This window comes from Procambarus clarkii, chromosome 1 (genome assembly GCF_040958095.1).
Source record: "Procambarus clarkii isolate CNS0578487 chromosome 1, FALCON_Pclarkii_2.0, whole genome shotgun sequence".
NCBI lineage: Eukaryota > Metazoa > Arthropoda > Malacostraca > Decapoda > Cambaridae > Procambarus > Procambarus clarkii.
The window spans coordinates 42,090,451-42,117,799 of record NC_091150.1 but is presented as its reverse complement, the minus strand read 5'-3'; the positions used below and the strand labels follow the sequence as shown (position 1 = coordinate 42,117,799).

The 27,349-nt window shown below is 38.6% G+C and overlaps 1 protein-coding gene across 1 annotated transcript; it reads right to left on the bottom strand.

Annotated features, from left to right (window-relative positions):
- Positions 1–23,028, bottom strand: LOC123760901 (uncharacterized). Its single transcript, XM_045746753.2, has 4 exons — positions 22,431–23,028; positions 16,842–17,165; positions 6,612–6,674; positions 1–2,854 (listed from the first exon to the last, which is right to left on the bottom strand). The coding sequence occupies exons 1-4, from the start codon at positions 22,821–22,823 to the stop codon at positions 2,468–2,470; spliced, it is 1,167 nt and encodes a 388-aa protein (XP_045602709.2). The 5' UTR covers positions 22,824–23,028; the 3' UTR covers positions 1–2,467.
- Between the last annotated feature and the right edge of the window lie 4,321 nt (positions 23,029–27,349).

Below are 27,349 nucleotides of genomic sequence, written 5' to 3'. Positions count from 1 at the left end.
TTCTTAGCCTGTTTCATGATTTCATTTATTTAAAGTTCCTTGAGATTCAAAAATAATTAAATTAGTTATTAATATCAATGCAACAAACTTTATTTTGTCCAGCTCAGTAATAACTGCCCCACTTTTAGGCTAACATTGAAAAAGTTCATCCTTATTTTGTCTATGCTACACGTTGTTCTCTCAGTCTCATCATCTAAGTCTTTATCAAACTGTTTCTTTCAATGATGTTTTCTATGTTGGTAATGCTCATCTTCACTAACTTCATCATAGCACTGTTGTTATTAGTTCAGACTCTCCAAATCCTCTGTAAACCTGCACCAAGTAGTCTTCAAAGGAAGTGCAGAGACTGATGGCAGTGGAAAGGTTAATTCCCACTTTTGGAAAGAAGACTTTACTGTTTCAAACAGCTCAAAAATTGAGTTGAGCCACTAAAAATGACTAATGCTTAAAAAACTGAACATATTCGGTAGTTCTCCAATAGGATCCAACAGCAAGATTGATTTAGATATTAGATGTGCAAGTAACAGAGTAAAATCATTATTGGAATTAATGACTGAGTTAAAGCCAGAATATATTTCACTGGCTTGCTAGCAACATTCCATAGTCAAGTAATTCCTGCTGTTTTGCCTGGATCCTCATGACTGCGGCTGGTATAGCTACTCCTAGTTGATTCTGTGCATTACCCACTGCTGAGTCTCAGACATGGCAAAGATTCCTCTTACTTCCTCCCCCCCCCCATCCCCAGCTGACAGACATAAACAACTCTCAACAGTTGCACTCATCTACTGTGGTTCCTCGCAGCTCTCTGAATGCAACCTACCATGACTGATAAATTTTATGCTCATAAATAACCAAGCCCATAAATGAAATGGAAGTGACAACATTTCTTTCATTTCATGTGTGTGGTTTTGGCTATTTGTTTTTGGCCACATTACAGTACTGTGATTTATTTTCTGTAAATGTAGATAATCTCTCTTAAGAAATGGATGTTATAGCTCCCTAGAATTCTACCACCCTAGGTCTGGGCATGAATGGTACAGCAAGAAGTCCAGTCCAAAACCCAGCATTGGAGTCATCACATCCAGACGATAGAAAAGGAAGAAAAACTATTGTATTATGACAGCACCTTAATTAGATCTGCAGAACCATGAAACTATTTTGCCTTTCCAATATAAAGCGAGCTGCACAAGGAGCTGCTAAAACAATAATTTAAAGACATAATATACAATCAGAAACCAGAAAATGCATAAAAACCACTGGCTCATGATAATATGTTAATAAAATCTAAAAAAAAAAACATGATATCAGTCAACAATTACATTGTGGAAATATTTTAAATGATTAATAATACTGTAATAACAATCTTAAAATTTTACTAAAATGAATAGTGAACACTTGCAGTTCACACACTGCAACTTAATACTTACTTTTCGACTGCTGGAGTTTAATGTAATGAATCACAATAATTACACACATAACTTAAAATAAAACAATAGCATGCTGTTAAGAAGTAAATTTTGTTTAAGCTTTAACAAGTACAAGTGCTGTACACGAAATTAATACATGTCAAATCTTGGAGAAGCTGCCAGTTAGCTATTCAGCAGACTAAGGACTGAAATCATATTTTTACGTGGGTGTGGCACGACTTGGTTTGCAACATTTGTGGAAATTTTGAAATCTATTATTTGACTCTTCACTTGGCCCACTAGCATGCTTCCATCATATTTCAGAAAGGAGCGTTTTGGCACCCTGTCAAGACATCTAGAGTTTTGTACTAACCATGAAAAAAAGGTTCAAGATATAAATCATTTGCAGTGATGGTCATTATAATTTAGACCATTTTGATCACCAAACCCCACATCAGAAGATAAACATATGACTTGATAATGGTCCTAGATGAACCGAAATGTTGTTGGTTCTCCATCTTCTGATGTCTGATTTGGTCATCATATCTTCAGCCATGTTATTGTGACTCACCATCTGCATTAGACTATTATCCTTAAATAAAACCCTTTTATTACCCATCCCCCAAGAAATTAGTACTTTAAAGCATTTGTCTCAGGCTTATTTGACTATTACTTTTCAGTCCTGTTAGAATTCAAAGTGCAGAATGTTAAAAATATTCAAACATTTTTTCCATTTATTTACAGAGAATCTTTTCTTACTGCATATGCTCTAATGAAAGAGATTCAGAGAATCTTTCCTCTTTAAAAAACTATACACTTTTGCTGAAAATAATTCTCGCATTATTAAGAATAAAAAAACTTTCAGGGAATGCTTATACAATTCGACAGAATTTGAAGTCCTTTTCTGGTCATCATCACTTATCACTTTCTATACTTAAAGAAATGTGATCCAACGATTTGTATTATGTATGAAAACTATGAACATTTCTTTCAATCTGAAAACTTACAAAATTCACATTTTACACCATTCTGTTATCCTTGATTATAAAAGTTATACCTCTTTATCTAACTATTCCGTCTGTTCTGAGATCCTTGTTGTGAACATTTTCAATATGCTTTTTCAGTGAATGAGGTCGTTTTGCACTGAAGTCGCAGTGTGGACACTTGTGGGGTCTCTCACCTGTATGTCGCAACATGTGCCGTCTAACATTGTCTGAACGCTTGCTGGTAAACTCACAATGAGGACACTTGTGTATTTTCCCAACATTGTCCTTTTTATGGGCAATGACAATTTTATGAGTTTTACAGGTACAGTTACAATGTTTCCCAGAGCAGGGTTTGGGTGGGTTAACTGCTTCATCTGTCTGGTTTTCTTGTTTGATGCACTTGCAGTCACCATAATGACACTCCATTGCTTCCTTCAAAGCAGGGGTTGCAGTTGCCTGACTCTGTAAAGATGGGAACTTGAAATAAAGAGCCTATTAAATATAATTGACCTTTTAAATGAAACAATCAGCATTCTTGCTCTCCAATTGAATCCAGCTGATATATGAACAAAAATACATATGTTTCAAAGCATGGAAAAGCTAAAGTACAGTTGACTTCCAATATTAAGTCATGGCACAATCTGACATACCTTATGTAAAAGCAAACATAGATATTAATTTCTAAGAACCTTCTGGAAAACCAGCATTGAATGAAATGAGGCATCTTTTGCTGGGTGAATCCCAGTGGCTCCCTGAAGCTATCTTGCTGAGATGGCTTCCAATTACTAGATCACATTAGCTGCAGAGTTAAGTTCAGCCTACTGGGGACCAGAGCCAGACCCTGGCCTCCTCACAAATACACAGAGAGCAGGTGATACTCTGCCATCTCACCAGGAAAACCCTTCAGAAAGTCAGTGAACCATTACAGAACACTGCTGGGTTGAAGAGAGACTGAATCCTCACAAGTGCTGATGAACTCCAACAATGTAAACAAACGATTAAATCCCTCAAAACAAGTGTGCACCCATTCACCCCACCTGTCCACTTATTTGGGGAAGGGAGAGGGGGTTGGGGCTCGCATTGTCCAGTGGCTAAAGCAATCAGTTCTGAAGTAGATGCGCACATGAAACACCTCCAACCGACGACCTATAGGGGAAAGGGGGAAATCAGGAAACCACGGGGGCTCACCCCGGCTGTCATTGTGCAACAGTATTCCACTCTAGAGAGCACTAGCATCTTGAAAAGTATCACCACCAAACCCAGCAAGCTGAGAAAGAACCAGATCCCTGGCTAATAGACACGTGGACTGAATGGGGGCCCACACCATCCAGTCATCAAGGTAGGTTGGTGTGGGCCTAAATGAACCACCAACAAATGAAGATGAGTCACCGTGACATGAGCCAACCTGGTTAAAACACGGGGAGCCAGATTCAAGCCAAAGGGAAGAACCCTAAAAGTGGTAGGCCTGATGCACCACAATAAAAACAAATCTCTGAACTCTTGGATGAATAGTTCAAGTTCAAGTTCAAGTATGTTTATTGAGATAAGCAATAAATACATCTCAAAGGGATAGAGTAGCTTAGGCTATTTCTACCCCCCTCCCTGAATAGTGACATGCCAGTACCTAGATCCAGGTACACAAACTGCATCAGCAGAAGTACTGTTGTCTCTAGCCAGTGGATAGCATGAGTCCCAGCCCTGGCCCACCCTCCCTCCCCAAACAAGTGGGAGGGGTGGGGTGAATGAGCTCACGCTTATTTTGATACACTTTCGATGTTTGTTCACATGTTAGGAAAGTTCATTTGGCAGGGTGTGAGGCTTCAGTTTCTTTTGAACCCAGCAGTGGTTTGAGTTCACTGACTTTCTGGACGCATTCCCCTGTGAGGTGGCAGAGTGACACCTGCTTCCTGTGCCTCTGTGAGGGGAATCAGATTCTGAGTCTGGTCCTCAATAGGCCGAACTTGATCTTGAGGTTATCTTGAGATGATTTCGGGGCTTTTAGTGTCCCCGCGGCCCGGTCCTCGACCAGGCCTCCACCCCCAGGAAGCAGCCCGTGACAGCTGACTAACACCCAGGTACCTAATTTACTGCTAGGTAACAGGGGCATAGGGTGAAAGAAACTCTGCCCATTGTTTCTCGCCGGCGCCTGGGATCGAACCCAGGACCACAGGATCACAAGTCCCGCGTGCTGTCGGCTCGGCCGACCGGCTCCCTCGGTCGACCGAACTGAACTCCATGGAAGATGTGATCCATTAGTTAGGAGGTCATCTCAGTGAGATAGCTTCAGGGAGCCCCAAGGAGCTCCACATAAAAAATACAAATTGTGGCGGGTCTATAGAATTACCTAAATCTTTTTAAAACAATTTCCAATTACGTTAATAAAACCTATATGAAATATAATGTTACTGTATTTCTGGTATGAATATAGAATGAAAAAAAAAAGATAAGAAATAAGGTCTTTTTTTTTACTATAATAAGAAAAATAAACCATAAAACATCAGAGAATGGATTAGCACCTTTAATGTCATGAACCACATATTTTAATCTTTTTTTTATAAAATTAAAATTAGCTAATATATGATTAAAACAGTCCATCCTCCTGTTTTGGTAGTACATGTACTGTATTTATAGTAACGATGAGGACCATAGTATACATACCGACGTACATCGAAATTAGAATGTAGAATTCTGAACTACTGTACTGTATTGAATTGGACAAACCAGGCAACTATTTTTTACTTGTGTTGCTTTGACAAACTAAATTGATCTAACCTAACCTTCCTAGGCCTAATACACAATATCTGAGGCCTAATATAGTAAATTTGTGTGCTATACTAGGCCTAGGAATATTTAAGTACAGTATGTGTTTTACATTCATTTATTTTGAAAGAATACCTTACTAGTCAATATACTACTATCTAAAATCTAAGAACATATGAATTTTGACTATTGACGATCGTCACAATAGGTACCATCTAAACAGGAGGATGGGTTGGATTAAAATACTGTTTTCACATTCTACATTAAATATATCAGTATCACAGAAACACATTATGTTTCATTTGGAGTTTTATTTATGTAGAGCTTTGTGCAGCTATGAGTGGATTTGGGAAATTCGACAGGTTGCAAATGTCATCGAATTGTTTATATACTACAGTATTTAACATTCTGTCAACTTACCAAGATGTCAAATAAAGTAGAGCATAGAACAAATAGTGAGTTTAATAACATGAGGTGCTCTGAATAACATAGAAGTTATGATAAATGTATAACCATTCAGGTACAGCAACGTTGGTGATTGGCTCAGCAGCTTTCCCCTTCACCCATAATGCATGTGGCATATAATATTTTCATTCTGGTATTACATTCAGTCAACCTTATCTATGCTGTTGTACATATCACAATGCTTGAAATGTTGCATACATTCATTCATGGCTTGTACTACATTCATTCATTTGTCGCAAAATTAACAAATTTCCTTCTGTCCAGTTTATTGCCATTATTCATGCATGCAATGTTATCTCATATCCATTCATCATATCTAATAATTGAATGTTGTGATAAATACTAGTAAACAATATTGAAGTTTAATGTCCTTTATTTCCTTCCTCAGCTGAAGTTTAATTCATCTTAGGCACTCAATCTTGAAGAACAACTATTTATGGCAATGTATCATAACAGCACTGGTTATGATAATGTGTTGTTGTTTCTGAGAGTGGCCTATAACACATGTGGAAAGTTGATCTAACATTGCACTGATTAATCAACCCACAGCAGTGATAAAATAAAGCTACTGAAGCTTTAACATCTTGTAACTGATGTGTCACAACCTCAAACAAACTGCACCATAGTGTCACTAGACACAGAAAAATATTACAAATATAGCATTGTTGATATGTGCACTAATATAATGACCAAACCACACACCAGACGATGAAGAGACAACAACGTTTCAGTCCATCCTGGACCATTATCAAGTTGATTGTGACAATCGACTTGATAATGATCCAAGATGGACTGAAATGTCGTCGTCTCTTCATCTTCTGGTGTGTGGTTTGGTTGTCATACCTTCAGCCACGTTACTGTGACTTGTTGTCTGCATGTGCACTAATATAGTTACAAATGTATAAAGGATGCTGAATAATATAATGAACTTAATTAAGAAATGCCACGTGTCCCCTGAATACAATATTATGCCATACCATAATTATAATATTACCTGTGCAGATGCAGAGGCCCCAGAGAAGTTTCCTGTGAAGCTATACAGGGCATCACCAGTTTCCTACAAAGATAATTTAAACATGTTAAAAGTTTTTTCACATGAATTTGAATGTATTGTCACTACCTATTAATTTAGCAACTCCTTCAATGCACATTGCAATCAATATACAGTACTGTATGTACTCAATGCTAAGGCTTTCATAGCGAGGTACAGTATTTTACTATGTATGTATGTTGACCAAACCACACACTAGAAAGTGAAAGGACGACGACATTTCGGTCCGTCCTGGACCATTCTCAAGTCGACTGAGAGAATGGTCCAGGACGGACCGAAACGACATTGTTCCTTCACTTTTTAGTGTGTGGTTTGATTAACATATTTCAGCCACGTTATTGTGACTCCTCGTCTGCATATGTATGTATGTACAGTATATATGTGTAATTAAATAAATGTAGTTTCAGGATGAGAGCTATGTTCATGATGTTCCATCTTCTCAATGATTTCTGTCATATGCTGCTTTGAAACTATTGATGGTCTTGGCATCCACTACCTTCTCACTTAACTTATTCCAACCGTCTATTATTGTTCACAAAAGAAAACTTCCAAATGTTTTTATGGCACCTTTGTTTCTTTAGCTTGAATCTATGGCCTCTTGTTGCAGGTTTAAAAAATTCCTCCTTTTCCTGTTTTGTCGATTCCAATACTATTTTGTACGTAGTGATCATATTGCCTCCTTTGCTTCTAACTGCTAGCCTTGGCATATCTAACACCTATAGCCTCTCTTTGTAGCTCTTATTTTTCAATTCTGGAAGCCATGTAGTGCAACTATATTGGGCACACGATCCCAGTCCAGGTCTGAGGCATCTGTAAACAGATTGAGCAGGGAAGGAAAGCACCATATACACAAAAACCCTTTAGAGGACAGTGGCAACAACGCAGTCACTGAAGGGGCAACCAGGAGTCCAGACCAGATGGTACTGATGGTGGTGACCTCAGAGGAAATGAGTATGATGTCCAAAGCCAAACCCTGCTGAGTGGGAAAATCATGCAAAGTCCAAGCTGCACAACCACTCGAGCTGCTGAAGGAAAAGCTAAGCACACCACCACAAAATGGAAATGAGAAGCTAACAGATCTAGGGCTGTCAACAGCAGAGATAGGGAATATAAGAATACATAAGAACATAAGAATAAAGGTAACTGCAGAGGGCCTATACGAGGCAGCTCCTATTTATAACCACCCAATCCCACTCATATACATGTCCCACTCACGTTTGAAACAATCAAGGGACCTCACCTCCATCATGTTATGCAGTAATTGGTTCCACAAATCAACAACCTTGTTACTGAACCAATATTTATCCAGGTCTTTCCTAAATCTAAACTTATCCAATTTATACCCATTGTTTCATGTTCTGTCTTGTGTTGATAGTTTCAACACCCTATCAATATCCCCCTTGTTATGCCCATTCATCTACTTGTACACCTCTATCATGTCACCCCTAGTTCTTCGCCTTTCTAGATAATGTAATTTAAGCTTTGTCAACCTTTCTTCATATGACAGGTTTCTAATCTGAGGGATTAACTTTGTCATCCTACGCTGGACGCGTTCTAGTTAATTTATATCCATTCTATAGTATGGTGACCAAAACTGAACTGCATAATTTAAATGGGGCCTAACAAGAGCAAGATATAGCTGAAGAACAACACCAGGTGTCTAATTAGTAATGCTTCAATTAATAAATCCCAGTTTCCTATTTGCCTTATTATGAACATTTATGCATTGGTTTTTTCAAATTTGTCAAACATGAATGGAAGCCAACCAGGAATCTCAGACAAAACCCAGCCAAATACAACTCTATGATAGAATGAAATGGGAGTTCCACCAATTGACAAGGAACCAAAACCTAGACAACTCAGAAAGAACCCGACCCCTGGCTTCCAGAAAGCAGACTGGGAGCTCAAGCTAACTATTCATCATGGTAGGGCAATATGCAGGTCCCCAAAACATGGTGAGAGACTATGAACTGCATCTACCCAACAAAATATCCTGTACCAGATTCAAGTTGAAAAGAAGAACCCTGAAACGGTACCAAAGATGGCCCACACAAAACCCTAGCCAATTTCTGAACACCTCAAATTAATGCATCTTTGAAACAACAGGGACCTAATCCAAGCAGCAGCCTGCAAGGCCAGACAGAGCTGATTGAAGGTGGTTGTGCAGAATCTGTCAAAACCAGAAAGGTCAAGAAAGAACCTTACGAAGGCTCAAGAAGTTTTGAATAAATAGGGACACCCACTGTAAGGAGGAAATCGGCTTGACTACCCCAGTGTCCATCCATTATGTAATGACCCTGTGGAGCAGAAGACATGGTTGAGCCTGGACCCAGGTCTAACAGCCTGGTCGATCAGTCCAGCAACCAGAAGGCCTGGTCGACGACCGGGCCGCGGGGACGCTAAGCCCCGGAAGCACCTCAAGGTAACCTCAAGGTCAAGGTAAGGATGCAAAAAAGGAAACTAACAAAAACTCCCAAGGTGCTCTGCCACACCACCTTTGCCGCACTGTTGAAGGGGCAAACTGTGAAACATGTAGGTGCGAAGTACCCTGATGAGTGGCTCCCATGAATAAAAGAACACTGCAGAGAAACAGAAGAAACTAAAGCCAAAGACCAAATTTCTATGGCCCTCAAAATTGATGCCACCAAACCCCTAACCTGACCAGGAACCAGCGACACCTGATCCCCTTAAGAATGCCAGCCTACAATAGAGACAGAACTCAGTTACATAAATTTCTGGCTCAAAGGTTGAAAAGTCAAAGCTGCATCTGACAAAACCACAAAAACCCCCTCCTCCTTCTCCTCCTCTGGACACAGGAGAGGAGAAAATGGTGAAGTGGATATGAAAAAGGGACTAAGCCAACACCAAAACATGGACAAGAACAGTTCAATAGAATGCCAACAGAACCAGGCATGAGAGACTGGTCCGTCTAATTACCCAAAACTATCCAAATTTACTCAAGGCTATCCAAAGCTTCCTAGCATTACGTAAGCAATGAAAAAATATAATATATTTACTCACTCTATTGTTGGTGTTGAATGTAGAACATTAAAAAACATATTTTTACTCAGAAATAATATAAGTTTATAAAGAAATTAGACAAAACTAAGTGGCATCAGAGGCCAAAGGAAGTCGACGATCCAAGCGACAATGTTGTGGAGCGACTAATCCAAGATGAACAAATTATTCAAGATATATTGTTGCCTAGAGGTTAAAATAAGTTATGTTTGGATAGGTTAGGCTTAGTTTGGTTAGGTTAGGTTACGTTTGGGTAGGTTGGTTAGGTTAGGTAGGTACAGAAGGCTCATATTCCAGCAAATATTGTCACTTGGACTGTTGACTTGCTTTGGCGTCATCAACTTATTTTTGTCTAATTTCGTTATAAAATTATACTTTTTCAGAGTAAAAATATGTTTTTCATGTTCTACATTCAGCACCAACATTATAATGAATAATTATGATATATTTATTCATTACTAACGTAATGCTAGGAAGCTTTGTGTAGCTTTGAGTAAGTTTGGGTAGCTTTGGGTAATTAGACGGACCCTGAGAGACCATGAATGGAATCATGGGTCTCCTCATCATAAATCCTCCGTGGCCAGGAAACGAACCCAAAACAAAGAGCTCGCGAAACACCTGGCGAGTGTCTTACCACTAAGCCATGAGGACTGTTGATCCATGTGAAGACAGTATTACAACCAACCCCAACCCCCCATCACCTCCCACCTTCTGGTGTTGTAGGCAGGAGGAGGTAGATAGGTTGTATCATCCGGCTGGTAGTTAAGCAGTCATTAGCAGTTAATGAATATACTGCACCTGTATTCAGTTACATACGGTATTTTACTTATGTTATTGTCGAGTTCATATGCACTTCTTAGTGTAAAGATGTACGTAACATTGTAATGTATTACCTCTGTTCAGGCAATTAGTCTAGATAAATGTTAACAACCATTATCAGAAGTTAACTCTCATATACTTATTCTGGTGCTCTGTAGAGGCCCAGTCAGTTAGTGTATGTGAAGCTGGTCTGAACCTAGCGAGATCAGAATGTTTTGAGGTTGTGATAGGATAGGAGGTAGTGTGAGTGTGTTCTAAGGGAGTCTTAGAATACTGTCATAATGAGTTGGGTACTCTAAGAGGAACTTATGGTTTATTTTGCTGTTGTATCTAACACTTTTATAATTAAGGTTGCGGAAAGTAATATGTATCTCTAGATTGTCCCCATTATATTTAAAGTTTTAGACTAAGGTACATGTGCAGTTGTTGAGGTTATTGCAAGTTGTTGAGGTACTGGCGATTTTAGGCACTTATAAGTTACCATGAGTTATATATTATAGTTCAAAGTTCTGTATAATTGCTGGTGTAATTGAGGAGCCACCTTAAAAGTTAGATGGTATAGACTTTGCCTATGTTAGTGTTCAAGACTGAGGCTAGAACAATAATGCTGTCATTAGTAATTAAAGTCTTAATACATGTACTGTAAATAATAGTGTTAACAGGCTTAATCATACAACAGAGGAGCCATCTTCAAGAGTTAGGTGGTGCAAAACTTAGTTTACTGTTAAGTGTTAAATGTTCCTTTATTTGTCAAGTATTACTACCTTATTTGTGTTGAGTTGTAGCTTTTTTTAATGTATTAATCATAACAACTTAGCTTTATCTTGTGTTAATGAGAACATTAGTATTTATGGATTTACATGTGATGCATATTTATTTTGAAATAATATAATTGTTCAAAAATAATTTGATAAATGTATTCCACCTCCTTGTTCCTCTCTACTGTAGCTGGTATTCCCTAGACAAATTCTTCCATGACACATGCAGCACTAAGAAGGGAGCCTCCAGCCTGGTAATATGCATCCTTCTCTGGCAAGGGGTACCACTGCCTCTGATTTGCCTGGTGAGAGCTGGATAATATTCTTAGGCAAGGTCTGACTCATCTGTGAACAGCTTGGGCAATGGAGGACGGTACCAAGGAAATTAACCCAGAAAAACATGCGAAGTAGAAAAGGATAAAGCAAGAATCCCTTCACGTGTACTCTGGCATGTACTCTGATGACAACAAAAAATGTCACCTAAGTAAAGCATCTTCACACAGCTTAGAGGGATCTGACCACTGAAGCACAATTGTTACACACAACTGTATGTAACAATTGTAAGCAACTTTTTGAGAAGTTTTTGAGCAACCCCTTTCTTTGCAACCACGCAAGTTCAGTTTGCTCAAAAGGGACTCACGGTTCCGATGGAAAATCAGAGACCATTGCACTAGCCAAAAATAGTGGCACAGTCACAACAGGGGTAACTATGGGAGAAAAAAGCCATCCTTAATATCCCAGACCAGTACCAGCCAAATCAGGACATGAAGGACCACCAGCTGGGACTTCTGCCAGTTATCATAAAACTGAAACAGGCCAACTGGTAAAGCACTAGCTCTCTGTTCAGCAGATAGGACAAACGATTGAGGGCCCATACCAGCCAGTTGTCGAGGTGATCCGAAGCTCAGATGATGAAGCTGATAAAAGACCACATGAGTTAGTCTGGTGAAGATTCAGGAAGCCAGGTTCAGACCAAACTGCAGAACCTGAAATTGGTACAAGAGGTGCTGAATTCTGAACTCCAGCCAATCTCTGAACTTCGGATGGATCCTGGGTAACCTGGGCAGCCATCTTGTGATGGTTAGATGAAACACTGTTGGGGTACTTACAGTACATTTCAGCAATAAATGTTGAAATGTACCTCAAGTATCCAGTTTTCTTTAAGAAATTACTTTTTTTCATTGTGCTTATGCTTTCCTGGTGAATTTTTTCTTGATTTTGAGCTCATCTCTGATCCCTTCACTTCCCTGCATACACCTGCTGCATATTCCAATTTTGGTCTCACAAAAGTCATGAACAGTTTCTTCAGTATTGCACCATTCATATAATTAAAAGCAAGTCTGAAGTTGGAAAGAGACATATACGCTCCTCTCCCAATGTTCTTTGTGTTTTCCTCGGGCGACAGCTTACTATCCAAAACCACCCCAAAGTTTCGTTCTTTATGAATTTCTGTGCTTATGCTTTCCTGGTGAATTTTTTCTTGATTTTGAGCTCATCTCTGATCCCTTCACTTCCCTGCATACACCTGCTGCATATTCCAATTTTGGTCTCACAAAAGTCATGAACAGTTTCTTCAGTATTGCACCATTCATATAATTAAAAGCAAGTCTGAAGTTGGAAAGAGACATATACGCTCCTCTCCCAATGTTCTTTGTGTTTTCCTCGGGCGACAGCTTACTATCCAAAACCACCCCAAAGTTTCGTTCTTTATTAGAGTTCTGTAATTCCTCTCCACATAATTTGTGACTTGTGTGTGGTTTATTTTCTTCGATTCCACATTCCGTAGCATGGCATTTATTCACACTGAATTCCATCTGCCACTTGATGCTCCAAGCACTTACTTTATCTAGATCAATTTCCTGGCATTACAATCATCTGTGTCTCCTATCTTCCCCAGTATCTTAGCATCATCTACAAACATATTCAAATAATTCTGTATTCCTTCTGATAGATCCTTTATGTAGACGATGAACATTACTGGTGCAAGATCTGAACCCTGTGATACTCTGCTAGTAACACTCCTCCAGTCAGATAAATTGTCTCTGATTACTACCCTCATCTGTCTATCAGAATTTTTTTTATCCATGTCATAAGTCTCCCTGTCCGGTATTTTCCAGTTTCCAGACCAGCCTCTTGTGTGGGACTTTGTCAAAAGCCTTTTTTTAGGTCCAGATAGACAAAGTCAACACAACCCCCTCTCTCCTGTATTATCTCTGTGGCTCTATCATAAAAACTAAGTAGATTTGATATACAGGATCTTTCTGTTTGAAAACTATATTGCCTGTCCATTATTGTCATTACTCCCCAGGTGTTCAACCCATTTGGCTTTAAATATTGTTTCTAGTGTTTTGACTACCATGCATGTTAATGATACAGGTCTATAATTTAGAGGTTACCTCTTGACTATCATTTTTATTGATTGGTACTATGTTTGTCTTTTTCCATAAATGTGCTAAGATTCCTGCGCACAAGGATGACTGGAATATTATTTGTGATAGTGCAGATGGGTTACGTTGAAATAGAGAGAGAGACTGGGTGGGTGAGACATGGTGGTGGGTGGTTGACACTTCTGTCAGCCAGACAGTCCTTAAAGCACACAGTATGATGACAGCATACAGTATAACATTTACAAGTTATTTTTAATTCAAACATAAACATTATATTTATCCCATGCAGTATTTAAGGTGAATGAGCTGGATAGGTTTATATGGCCAAGAAAGCGATATGAAAACATTACCTAGTACATGATACAGGATTTGCGATTGTATGAACAGAGCAACCAAAATTCTTTCCACACATTTTAAGCATGAAGAAAATTAACTGTTATATATTGCTTCTGGAATTATATAGGGCTCATTAATGGTAGCACTGACGGTAGAGCTTGCCAGCAGACACTGTAATGTCATTCCTAGCTACCATCACTACCTTCGTTATATGAAAAAACTGGCTGTTATTTATAGCTTCTGATATTACGAACCGTGTACTGTATTTAGTTTTTTTATTTATGATAAACTGTGGATGGATTGATTATACAATATGGAAATATTCAATGTAGTAGCAGCTGTGAGAGTGATGGACTGTAAAGTGACAGTAAAAGCCAATGTTACTCATCCCCAGCCATTCTTCTTGTCACTCCTTACACTGCATAAGGATACATAGTGTCAAAGATTGTACATACTGTGCACATAAAAATTACTCACTATTTATGATTCTCATGTTAATAGACAGTCTATTTTTGCCATATTAAATGTTAGTTAGGATGGCATGGTGCTAATATTGGCAGAGAGAGAGATGTAAACAGGCAGTCATTTTAATAAGAATGTCATCTTACAAGAATGTAAGAATTCTTGTATATAGTATTCTTGAAAAAAAAACCCCTCCTGCAGTCATATCCAACAAATTTCAGTTTCCACTGTTTATGGATGCTCAGATCTATAGAACGGTATTTAAGTTTATTATGAGATAGACTGGATAGGCATATTTGATTAGGTTAAGTAAGCAATTTTTTTTCTTTGCTGTGCAGTGCCAAAATTTCTCAGTTAATAGGGGCGGAACCCCACTAACCAGATATCCAAAAAGTAAATGGGGATGGAGAACTGGACATTTTTATTTCTGAACAACACAAGAATCCAGAGAATGGGGATCTGGATAATGGGGGGGTCCTACTGTATTTATAAAAGATGTTTAAATATTCCACATGGTATCACATTCTGGGTTACCACTGAAGTGATAAGTAGATATCCTTTTCAGAAATAATATCTGTGTTCTGCATGCAAATTAAGGATGAATGATCTTATATGAAAGAATGAGTATATCATTAATTAGTCTGTCCTCAGAACCTTATAGGCAATATTCATGGTTTGGCTGTTCCATGACATTTGCACAGCTGAGTACAATTAAATAACAGTAATGTAAATACGGTATATAAAAAGGTAAACTATGGTAACCAGTATTTGCACAGTAAAAAACTAAACGGTATCTCATCAGTGTTTGAACCACAACATCCCATTTAAATTAACAGTCGATGAAAGACGTCAGAAGCCGGGCACAATCTAAATTTTCCTAACCATGCATATATCAAAAGGATGAAAACTGTGAAAGATCACATGATGGAGCCTGAGGATGGGTTAATACTGAATATGTACAGGTTATCCTATATAAATATAAAAACACTTTAACTACCTGTATTGTAACTGGAACAGTGCTCTGTTAATTAATCCGTCCATTGTTGAGTTTAAAAAATGAATTGTAAAGAATAATTATAAATATAAAGTACAGTAATTATAGATTCAATTTTATAAGTATAAGTAAGTAATTATCAAAGAAGGCACCAAGCCAGTAAGTAGTAGTAGTAGTGAAATAAATATATGTCGACAGTTCTGGCAGGGCTTTCTTGACTAAACACAAAAACATGATACAATTCAGTAATGTATTACTGTACTTTTTTCCAGTTTCTTCAAATTCCTAAATTCTTACTAAATATTTATGGTATTATAAAAATAGTAACTGGTAAAATCCCTATGAATTATGTATACTATTTTAAAATTATTAAAAAAGTTAATTATTTACACTAGCAACGTTTATTAGAGCTGCAGGGTGACCAAAGGAAATATTGTACAGTACAGGACATCCATTTCATAAAACGATTAAGGGTATTTTTCAGATTGAAGGGCCATATACAGAATGATTTCATGAATGCAATGTGATGCCATTTCAATGAAAATTGTAACTAGGAAGATATCCAAACAATTCCTTCTCTTTAATAATAATAGTAAAAGGGGGGTAATACATGCAAATAAATTTTTTTTTTAAAGTAGACACATTCAATGGGCTTAATACATGGACAACTTTGTGGATTGTCCTTAATACAGAGGACAGCCCCACACACTGGTATTGAGTATCCCATTTAATGTTGTTGAAAACACTTGGCCTGCTACTGTACTATTGTTTTTGTATTGAACGAACAGTTTGCCTAATGTGATGTGGCTGTCAAGTACTGATGAGAATACACCATTACTGACAGAAATTTAATGTAGAACAGCAATAAATATTCCGACATTATTCTCTACAAGCATTTTTCTCAGAACTAGTGTCCAAGGCTGTATGGCACTGTCTCTTTTGATATTAATGGTCTAATTATTTACTACATGATTTGTCATTTTATGTCTTCATATTACCAATATTATGTTTTAATTAAAAAAAGTATAAAATAAAATATTTAACAAATATTGTAAATATCTGAATTTTAGACTTGATACATTCTGCTGTACAAATGTGTATTTGTACTTTGAGAATTTTTGCTCACATAAATCAACTGATCATGATGGAATTAATAAATGTATTCATAACAGATTTATTAAAAATATATTGTCTTTAATTTATTAGTAGCTCACATATAACTTGTAAAACATAATTCATTATTTAACAATTTAATTACAATGCCAATGAATTATAGGCCTGATCAATGGTTATATATTTTGTTTAATTCTGAACAACCAGTAGCCCAAAATAATTTTCAAATTCCAGATTACGATAAAGTAAAGTTTAGGAAACGAGGCAAACATATTTATACACTAGCCTGTGTTTGAGTTCCCTCAATCTCCTGGCCCGTGATTGGATCAATTAGTGGTCTCATTAGGTGTAGGCCATCACCCGCATGCCCCTCAACCTCTTGCTGCTTGGGAGTTCCAGAGTCCATTTTCAACTTAACTTCATGAATAATTTTGTGTTCCATGGGGGAGAATCCTGAGATGTGTTCCTTGGTCTGTTGCTGTGCATTGGCTGTAAGTTGTTGCCCTGAATGATGTCCTTGATTTCCATAATCTTGAAAGATGTGAGTTGTTCTTGGACTTGGCAAAGTAGTACCCTGGATGGTAACTGCAGTCTGCTGTTGCTGCCAAAGCTGCATATATAGGAGGCAAAGTATTACTTACGCTTTGCATAAATAAGAACAATCTTAATACTACACTGTACCTATGTATGTTAAGGAACTTTAGTTTATTATACACATCCCTATTACATGTTCTGTATTGAATATACTTATATCTGATAATACATGCATTTTATAATTCCAAGTTTTTTCTAGCTATGTCATTTTAAAAACATGTACAGTAGTCTTGTTGAACAAACTGCTTTGTGCCAAATCCTTTAACAGTAGGAGAAATTTTACTGCATTCAAAATTTGCTATTGTTCACTATTTTTGGCCAAAATTGTTGTTTTATTAGTGTAAACAAAAGAACACACTTTTGTGCATACTGTACTGTACTGTGAATCTACGCATTTACCTAAATCTACCAAAAACTCCAATAAAGTGACGTAACTTCACAAATGTGGGAATGTATTAGCATAGGTGTATGCATGGTGTGAGCTATTGTTTTGGTAGACAGGACATAGCTTGGTGTTGTGGCGGATCAATAAACCTCCCTCACACAACTTTGTTTTGATTTTCAGCAATTTTGTACTATTGTACATATTATTCAAAATGGGCTTTGAGATGAGGGAGGGAGGGAGGGAGGGAGGGAGGGAGGGAGGGAGGCAGGCAGGCAGGCAGGCAGGCAGGCAGGCAGGCAGGCAGGCAGGCAGGCAGGCAGGTGGGTTTGGGAAGGTGGATTTGGGCAGGCAGGTGAGTGGGTGGGTTCAGGAAGGTGGATTTGGGCAGGCAGGCATGAAGTAGGCAAGAAGTAAGCAGGCAGGAAGCAGGCAGGAAGCAGATAGAAAGCAGGCAGTCAGGAATACAGGCAAGCGAGCAGGTAGGCAGTCAGGCAGACAGGCAAGCAGGCAAGTGGACAGGTAGACAGTCAGGCAGACAGGCAAGCAGGCAAGTGGACAGGTAGACAGTCAGGCAGACAGGCAAGCAGGCAAGTGGACAGGTAGACAGTCAGGCAGACAGGCAGGAAGGCAGGCTGGTCAGACATGTGTTTTTTTTGGCGAGAGCAAGCAGATGGATAGTTTGAGAGGGCAACTAGGACAGATCGGCTAGAGTGGGCAGTTAAGAGCTGATAGGCTCGGGTTTGGGAGGGGTGATGCGGGCATGCTCAAACCAAGCAGAGATGAATAACAAGTGGTAAATGATACTTTTTAAATACTTTACCTATACAGTATATTATAAGTACAATTAAAAACAATTATTCACTCTACACATAAAATAATTATACACTTCCATGAATCCTCACACTACTAATCATAATGCAAAATCAACTCTCCCACCAAGATATTTCCTTCCCTCCTACCACAGACTCACCAGCAACATGAAGATCATTTACATATATGAGAAATAGGATGGGTCTAAGAACAGAACCTCGTGGGACTCTGCTGGTAATATCTCGCCACTCTGAGGTCTCTCCCCTCACAATAACTTATGTTTTTTATGTCTATGTTTTCCCTACTCACAGTAAAATAGTATGCTTTTTATGTGCTAAATTGGTTAAACACTTTGCAAATACATCTTAAGATGCTTGGAAAGAGTTATATAATTCTTTTCTATATAAGGTGCAAAATAAAAGTGATAGTGCAGTGCTTGGCATATCCTCATCACTTCAATTTCTTTCTTTATTATGCACCCCATACCCATCTCATGGGCGGTGGTGGTGTAAAGGGTTACAGAGGCACATAATCGGTTCAGGAACTGAACCCCCTAGTTCGTTTAGCTAAGCAAATAACAATATTTTGATGCTAGTTACACAATTATTAATGTTATATATACACATGTACACATACTGTACTCATCATCAGATGATCCCATTTATTATAACACTGGTCTGGTAAATTTATCATAAAATTCTTATAAATACAGTATAGATTTTGCCAACCCTGAAATCAGCAATGAAACCATGTATCAGTTTAAGCCATAACCTTAGATTAGTTGTCTAGGGATTGCACTGATAACCTTCACAGATACAGCTGACCATCATACTTGCAAGAAATATCTAACTGAATTAAAAAAAAAAAAAAAAAGTAATATAATAATTTTATTATTACTGTATATTAGATTATGTAATGTAATATCTTAGATATTATATTTGCTAACATAATATAATTTAATATAATGAAATATGAAACAATCTTTGTGTGCTCAAATTTGAATGTAACAATTTTTATTCCCATAAAGCTATATTATTTGTCAGCCTTTTGCATATACTTGTGAAAACGGGTCCCAGTAGTACAGTCGGATTCATTCTAGACTCACAATCGAGAATTCCAGGCTTGAATCCCGGGAGGGACAGAAATGGTTGAGTTCAGTTCCTATCACCTAATGCATCTGTTCACCTAGCAGCAAGTAAGTACCCAGCAGTTGGTCAGCATGTTGTGGGGTTGGAATCTTGGAGGGGGGTCTCTAATTCAACCTTTAAGGGACCTCGATATAAACCTAAAGTGTATAAATACTCCGCCTGCCTGTCCCCCGACACATTGAATTAAAATAAAAAATTGGCGATATAGGAAAATACTATTTTGTGCATTGCTTATTTAGTCCTTTTTTTTAGAATTAAGGCTATTTATAAATGTTTACAATACTTTGCCTACTAGCTGGTCAGTGTATTAAATTTCTGTGAACTAGGTAATTATGGTAAAATTAGTATGCATCTGATTAGTTAGAAGATGGAGTATGTCATTTTAGTTTGCTCTGACTGCTGCCACAAATCAAATTAGTCTAGCCAGTTTTCTATCTCATCTCTCACAGGCCTAATTATTTACCCAAGCATTTTAGTCACATTGTGTAACAAAGTACCATATTTGAAATAAATTGTAAATGAATGATAACTTGTTACTAATAACTATGAATAGTAGTTGAGGTTACCTTGAGGTTACCTTGAGGCGCTTCCGAGGCTTAGCGTCCCCACGGCCCGGTCGTCGACCAGGTCTCCTGGTTGCTGGACTGGTCAACCAGGCTGTTGGACACGGCTGCTCTCAGCTAGACGTACGAATCCCAGCCTGGTTGATCAGGTATCCTTTGGAGGTGCTTATCCAGTTCTCTCTTGAACACTGTGAGGGGTCGGCCAGTTATGCCCCTTATATATATTGATGCTACATTCCCTGTAAGCTTTGGTTTTTGGGTCAGACTAATGCATAACCTCAGACCAATATACCTGTACTTCTGGTTAGGTTTATTTAGGCTTTTGGTTCGATTTCCAGGCAGGGCGAGGCATTTGGCATGATTCCTTACATCTAATGCCTCTATTCATATAGCAGTAAATATGTACCCAAGAGTTATTTAACTGTTATGGGTAAAATCCTGGGGAAGGTCAGCCATTGACAAGTGGGACCTTGATAAGCTTAACAGGTTTTGGAACCAACAATGGAAAACCAAAATTAAGTCCCTTCATAAAGCAAACAGTTTGCAGAAAGCTTTTAAGACCTAACCTAACAGACCCATGAGATATGATGACCACTATGGTGTTTCCGCATAATTCACTACCCCTGAAAATGTCTTCTTTTGAAAGGAATTATTTTTATCTTGGATGCTTTTCAGTCTGAAATAGTCCCTATACATCTAGAATTGTTTTTCTGGCAGTTTGAACTGCCAACGATGTAAGTAAGTAATTATCAAAAGAAGGCACCAAACCGGGAAGGCTATGTAGCACCATCAAATGTGCAGAATAATCACAGGGCGCTAAATATCACCAAGGATGCCAATATGAGAACAGAAACGCATGAGGCGAACGATATCAAAAGTATATGATTCACCGAGAATTCTATCGAGGGACAAGCGACCGCGTGGAACAGTCAGGAAAACAAGACACACGCTCGTCCTGGAAGTCAGGACATTTAGCAAGGATATGCACGACCGTAAGATTGCAATTTGGAAAATAAGGTGCAGATTGGCGCTCCATTAAGTGACCACAAGTTAAGCGTGTATGGCCAATACGCAACCTCGCCAGGGCTGTCTCCCATCGCCGGTTACGGTGGTAGGAGAACAGCCATGAGGACACACTACTCTTTTAAGAGTATGCAGTTTGTTACCAGTAACAAAAGACCAACAATCCTGCCAACGGGTAAGGATGGAGGAATGAATAACTGGGTAAAAGTCGGAATAAGGAATACCTTTACGGGAGATGGGACAAGAGCGGACAGTTTCCCTAGCAGCAGCGTCTGCACGCTCATTGAAAGAGAGACCAATATGGCTGGGTACCCAGCAAAACTCAACTGACTTAAATTTACTGGAAATAAGAAATAGCCAATGTTGAATCTCAACGACCACTGGAAAATGTGAGCAGGTTTGTAAGGCGGGTTCTATTTTTAACAAAGCCATGTTGCATCAGTTGTACAAGATTGTTCGCTGTGAGATGGAGAATGATTCTTTCCCATAGGAGTCTCTCCACGAGCTTGCAGACGTGCGATGTCAGGCTTATCAGAAAGTAGTTTTCTGCTATGTTTTCTAACATTTTCCAATTTAAAATATTTTGCTCTACAAGATCCTAAGAATAAATATTTTTGTTTCAATATTAGGAAACAACTCATCACTCTGGACTAAATTGTCTCCAGCAATTCACTGCATGATGGTGATTAATTAGGTCACTTCATAGTCACTTCACAAATGGATTTTCTGACTTCTAAGCAAACCTATGGTAACCCCCTGATATAGATAAGGTATAATGTATGTGAAGAATATTGTCTAGTTGGAAAGTTACCTGTACCTTGGCAAAATACTGGCTATAAAATGAAAACTTACAGTTGAAATACTCAGTAACTGAAATGAGCCAACAAAATTACCATATATGTGTGTGTGAAGAATATGTTTTAAGCACACTGTATTGTGTAGGTGGACAAAAGGGTCACATAATACACAGAGCTATGTGTCTAGCCGCACTGCAAGTGATGCCATTGTTCGCAAGTCGTACTGATGTGGTTTTGCAGTTTTTTTGTCTGAATTCACAGGTTACAAACACAGTACCCTATAGGCAATAATTTGTCTGTGAGAGTAGCATCAACCAATGATAGCATCAGCTTTTCAGAAACATTTAAATGAAACTCAAATGCATATCATGTAATTTAGCAAGTTATTACCTGCCAATGATGTCAGTTGTGTGAGTACAGGTCAGCAGTGCTGCGCCTGGAGCGGGTAGGCTAAGGTGTCATCAGGTTATGTACAGTTGAAGCCAAATCACAATCCAAAACAGAACATCCCCCCTCATAGATATTTACACAATCAAATTAAAATGACTGCAATACCTTGTTAAACTCCACTTCCTGAGTCTTCTGTCTATTTTCAATATCCTGGATTTTAGTCACCAAATATTCCAGAACCTGGCCTAATTTTCCAAGCTTTTCTCTAACATAAGACTCAAACTCTGGATCTCTGGTCATCTCAGGGCGGTCGCGACAGTCTTTACAAGTCCACACACACTTGAGGCCGAGGGTCCTGTTCTCGTCCTTGTCCTGGATGACGCGGTACTTGGTCTCCGGGATCTTGGCGCACTTGGTGTGATACCATCTCTTACACGCACCCTCACACATCACAACACTGTCCATATACGTGAAGAACTTTTTACATTGTGCACACAAGAGCGTGGCACTACTGTTTGTTGGCATAGTGGGAAAAATTCCATAAGGGTTCGCCATCATTGCATTGATTAACTAACGCGTTTGTTGCGTCGCTTACACCCCGGGGCAGCGGGCGGTGGGCGGCGGGGCGCGGGCGGCCGCAGCTCTCGCTCACTCGTCATCATTGGAAAATAAGTTAAAATTGGTATACGAAAGCGTTTACAAAACTAAATTCAACATAAATCTACCAAGAAATGAGTATTTAGCACAAAGCATAGCAAATCAATGAAATTAATCTAACATTAGTTTGGAGTGAATGATTTATTTAACTTTATTTACGAAGAATGCGAAACAGGCTTGTCCGATTGTGTATCTCCAAAATTAAATGTGTATATTCAATTTACCAAAAATAGATATAATATATATATATATTTACCCATATCTTTTTGTTGTATTCAAATATATAATTATACCGAAATAATAACAATTTGTAAACCAAAGTTGATGCCATAGCTGTATACCGTTGACCTGTGGTCAGCCACAACCTGCATTGAGAGCTCCAAGAAAATAATAGTTTTCCACTGTTGCTTACAGGAAGGCTTATGCTTATCGTGGTCTCCCTACCTATAACTATACACCTTCGCAGGATGAAACCCACAACATAATTTGATTGTTGCCCCCAGAGACGGCTATAGCTAGGCTAATTACTTATAGGTAAGCTAATTATTACGGCACTGATCACCTCTGGTTACATAATGTTAGCATAATTAAATCAACAGTATCCTGGCCCCATAGTTTACCAAACTACCATTGGCGTCACCTCAAGAGGTCTGGGAACCGAGTACGGGACCTTCAATGCGCTCTTGTAACAGTAATTGATAAGAATTGGCAAGTAATATGGGGTGCGCGAAAGTTAGCTATAGCCGTCGCTACTAAGTTTAGTTTATTTTATTCATTATGTACCCCATTCCCATCCTGTGGGCGGTAGTGTAATTGTTACACAGGCACATATCCTTAAAAAAGCAAGAGTAACGCCAGTTCATAAAGGAGGTAACACGGCAGACAAATAATTACAGACCTCAATGCCACCGCTTCTTTACATCACCTCTGTGAACATAAAACGTCATTAATTAGACGGACAACACACTGGGTGACCTTGGGATAACATCCTTCCACCGGTGAATTGAAATTGTAACTTGTAGCCACAACCTAGATAGCGTTGATCTTGATACACCACCCACCAGAGGTCATTATCATGGACCTCACATTCTGACTGAGGCAGGAAACTGGAACCGTTCACTGATACCACGCCAGCACCAACAGATGGCTTTGTCTGAATTGCACCAAACACCGGGGAGTTGGAGTGCAGATCCATAGATGGCACAGAAATCGCCACTCCATACTCTGGCGACGGTGTCAACACTGTAACACTGACATAAGTGGAGAGTTAGAGTCACAGTTGATATGTCTACCCTGCACACCGCCCCCCATCCAGTGGGCAGCGGTGAATAGGTTACAATCACTTAGTTACTACCTACAATTAGCAAACTGGGGATATTTTGCCAAGACTTCTGGTAGCAGGTCATTTTGAATGAAATATTTACACATCTCTTGAACATTTGTTATAGCATTTTCTTTGAAATCACGCATCTTTTCGTACTCCATCACATAGTCTCTGTAATTAACTTGAATGTAAGATCTCTAAGTAAACACTTCGATGATGTTAGTGCCTTGATTGAAACTATTGACAACAAATTCTCTTTTATTATACTTACTGAAACGTGGTTAAAAGAGGATACTACTCAACTCTTTAACATGCTAAACTACTCAGCAATTCACAACTGTCGACCAATTCAGAGGTGGTGGTACTGCTCTTTACTACCACCAAGAACATGCTTAAAAGTAATTAAAAACATAAATTAATAATTGAGTCGCAACATGGTTTTATAAATGGCCGTTCATGTTTAACAAATTTGTTATCTTTTTATTCTAGCATTGTTGAGGCAGTTGATAGTGGTAAGGATTGCGATGTTGTATACCTTGACTTTAGCAAAGCTTTTGATACAGTGCCACATGAAAGACTGATTAAAAAAATAGAGTCTCATGGTATTGGGGGTGCTATATTAAGCTGGATTAGGGCATGGCTATACCAAAGGAAACAGAGAGTTAGTATAAATGGAATCAAGTCAGAGTGGGAAAATGTTGTAAGTGGAGTACCTCAAGGCGCTGTCCTGGGACCTCTGTTGTTTATAATATATATAAATGATTTAGATTCAGGTTTGAGTAGCAACATTTGCAAATTTGCCGATGATACGAAAATCGGTAGGGAAATTAATTCGGAGGAGGACTCGCTATCACTTCAAGTTGATCTAGATAGGGTTTTGAAATGGTCAAAGGATTGGCAGATGCAGTTTAATGCTGATAAATGTAAAGTTCTGAGGTTAGGTAATGATGATAGAGTTACAAGATACGAGCTAGATGGTGTTGTGATTGCGAAGTCGGATTGCGAAAGGGATCTGGGAGTTATGATTAGTAAGAATTTAAAACAAAAGGATCAATGCATAAATGTTCGTAATAAGGCAAATCGGACACTTGGATTTATTAATCGCAGCGTTAGTAACAAGACACCTGGTGTGGTTCTCAAGCTATATCTTGCTCTAGTTAGGCCCCATTTAGATTATGCAGTTCAGTTTTGGTCGCCATATTATAGAATGGATATAAATTCACTTGAACGTGTCCAGCGTAGGATGACTAAGTTAATTCCCCAAATTAGAAATCTTTCATATGAAGAAAGATTAACAAAGCTTAAGTTGCATTCACTGGAAAGGCGAAGAGTTAGGGGTGACATGATAGAGGTTTACAAGTGGATGAATGGACATAACCAGGGGGATATTAATAGGGTATTAAAAGTATCAACACAGGACAGAACACGAAACAATGGATATAAATTGGATAAGTTTAGATTTAGGAAAGACTTGGGTAAATACTGGTTCAGTAACAGGGTTGTTGATTTGTGGAACCAATTGCCGCGTAACATTGTGGAGGTGGGGTCCCTCGATTGTTTCAAGCACGGGTTGGACAAGTATATGAGTGGGATTGGGTGGTTATAGAATAGGAGCTGCCTCGTATGGGCCAATAGGCCTTCTGCAGTTACCTTTGTTCTTATGTTCTTATGTTCTTAATTAGAACTAGAGACTACTATGGGGAGTATATCTTCGCCAGTTTCAGAGTCTGTCCTGACTGTGGGAGCAGTCTATAGAATTCCTAACACTGATGTGTCCGAATTCAACTCTAATCTTAGAAATCTAATACTAGATAACAGACTGAACAAAAACCGTCTAATTATCGCAGGGGACTTTAATATTGACCTCTGCGAGCCTGAAAACCCTACTGCTGTCAGCTTCCTCAACTGTATGAATTCCTGGTTCCTCATACCCTTAATCACTAGACCTACTAGAATCACTGATAGTACTGCCACGGCTCTTGATCACATCTGGACCAACATAACATCTCGCTTACTTCAAGGATAATCATCGATAGCACTACAGATCATTACCCCACATTTCTCCTAACATTAACAAACCACCTCTTGAGACAAGGGAGATAAGCTTTAGGCTGCACAATGAAACTGCTATAGGCAATTTTATAGCTGCTGCTGCTAATGTCAATTGGGAGTCCGAATTAGATAACAGGGGACATCAACCTAGCAATGCAATCTTTTCTTCAAAAAACTCTCAGCCTTTATAACACCTACTGTCTTAGAAAAACTCCCCAGACACCAAGCAGAACGCTTTGAAGGAGACCAACGTCGTCTATGCCTTTAAATGCCCACTTGGGGACTAAGCCCCAAAGAACTCAGTATATAGGCAAGACAACAACGTCTCTTTCTAGGCGACTAACAATGCATAAGCAACAGGGAGCCATCAAGGAACACACAATCTCTTCTCACAACCAGACCATCACCAGAGAAATCTTAACAGACAACACAGAAATCATCGATAGGTACGGCGATAGCAGGCGGCTTGACATCAGCGAGGTACTACACATCAAAAAGTTAACACCAGCAATTAACAGCCAATTAATGCACAACTATATTCTACCTACTTCAAGACCCCGAACCAATATGGAAGCAGCAAGAGGAAGTACTGTATGGGCCAATAGGCCTTCTGCAGTTACTTCCATTCATATGTTCACTTATCCAATTTATACCCATTGTTTCGTGTTCTGTCTTGTGTTTGTCACCTCACCCAAAACTTTTGTACCATATCACCTCATCCAATAGAGTATAAGTACAAAGAATTTGTGTGTAAATTAAGTCTTTGAAAATGTAATACGAATTACGAAACGCGTTCAGGCATCAGACAATTAAAAAATGAATTTCGGAGAATTGTTATTTTTATTACCACTGACAGTGAAGAAATACATAAGAAATATTGAGAAGATTCGTGTTAGAATTATTAATCTTACTTTTTCGGTCATATTCAACAACATATGTTTACAAGAAAGACTGCTACCAAAATATACTAATATATATATACTGTATATATATATATATATATATATATATATACACACACACACACGTTATATGACAAAGAGTGCTGGGA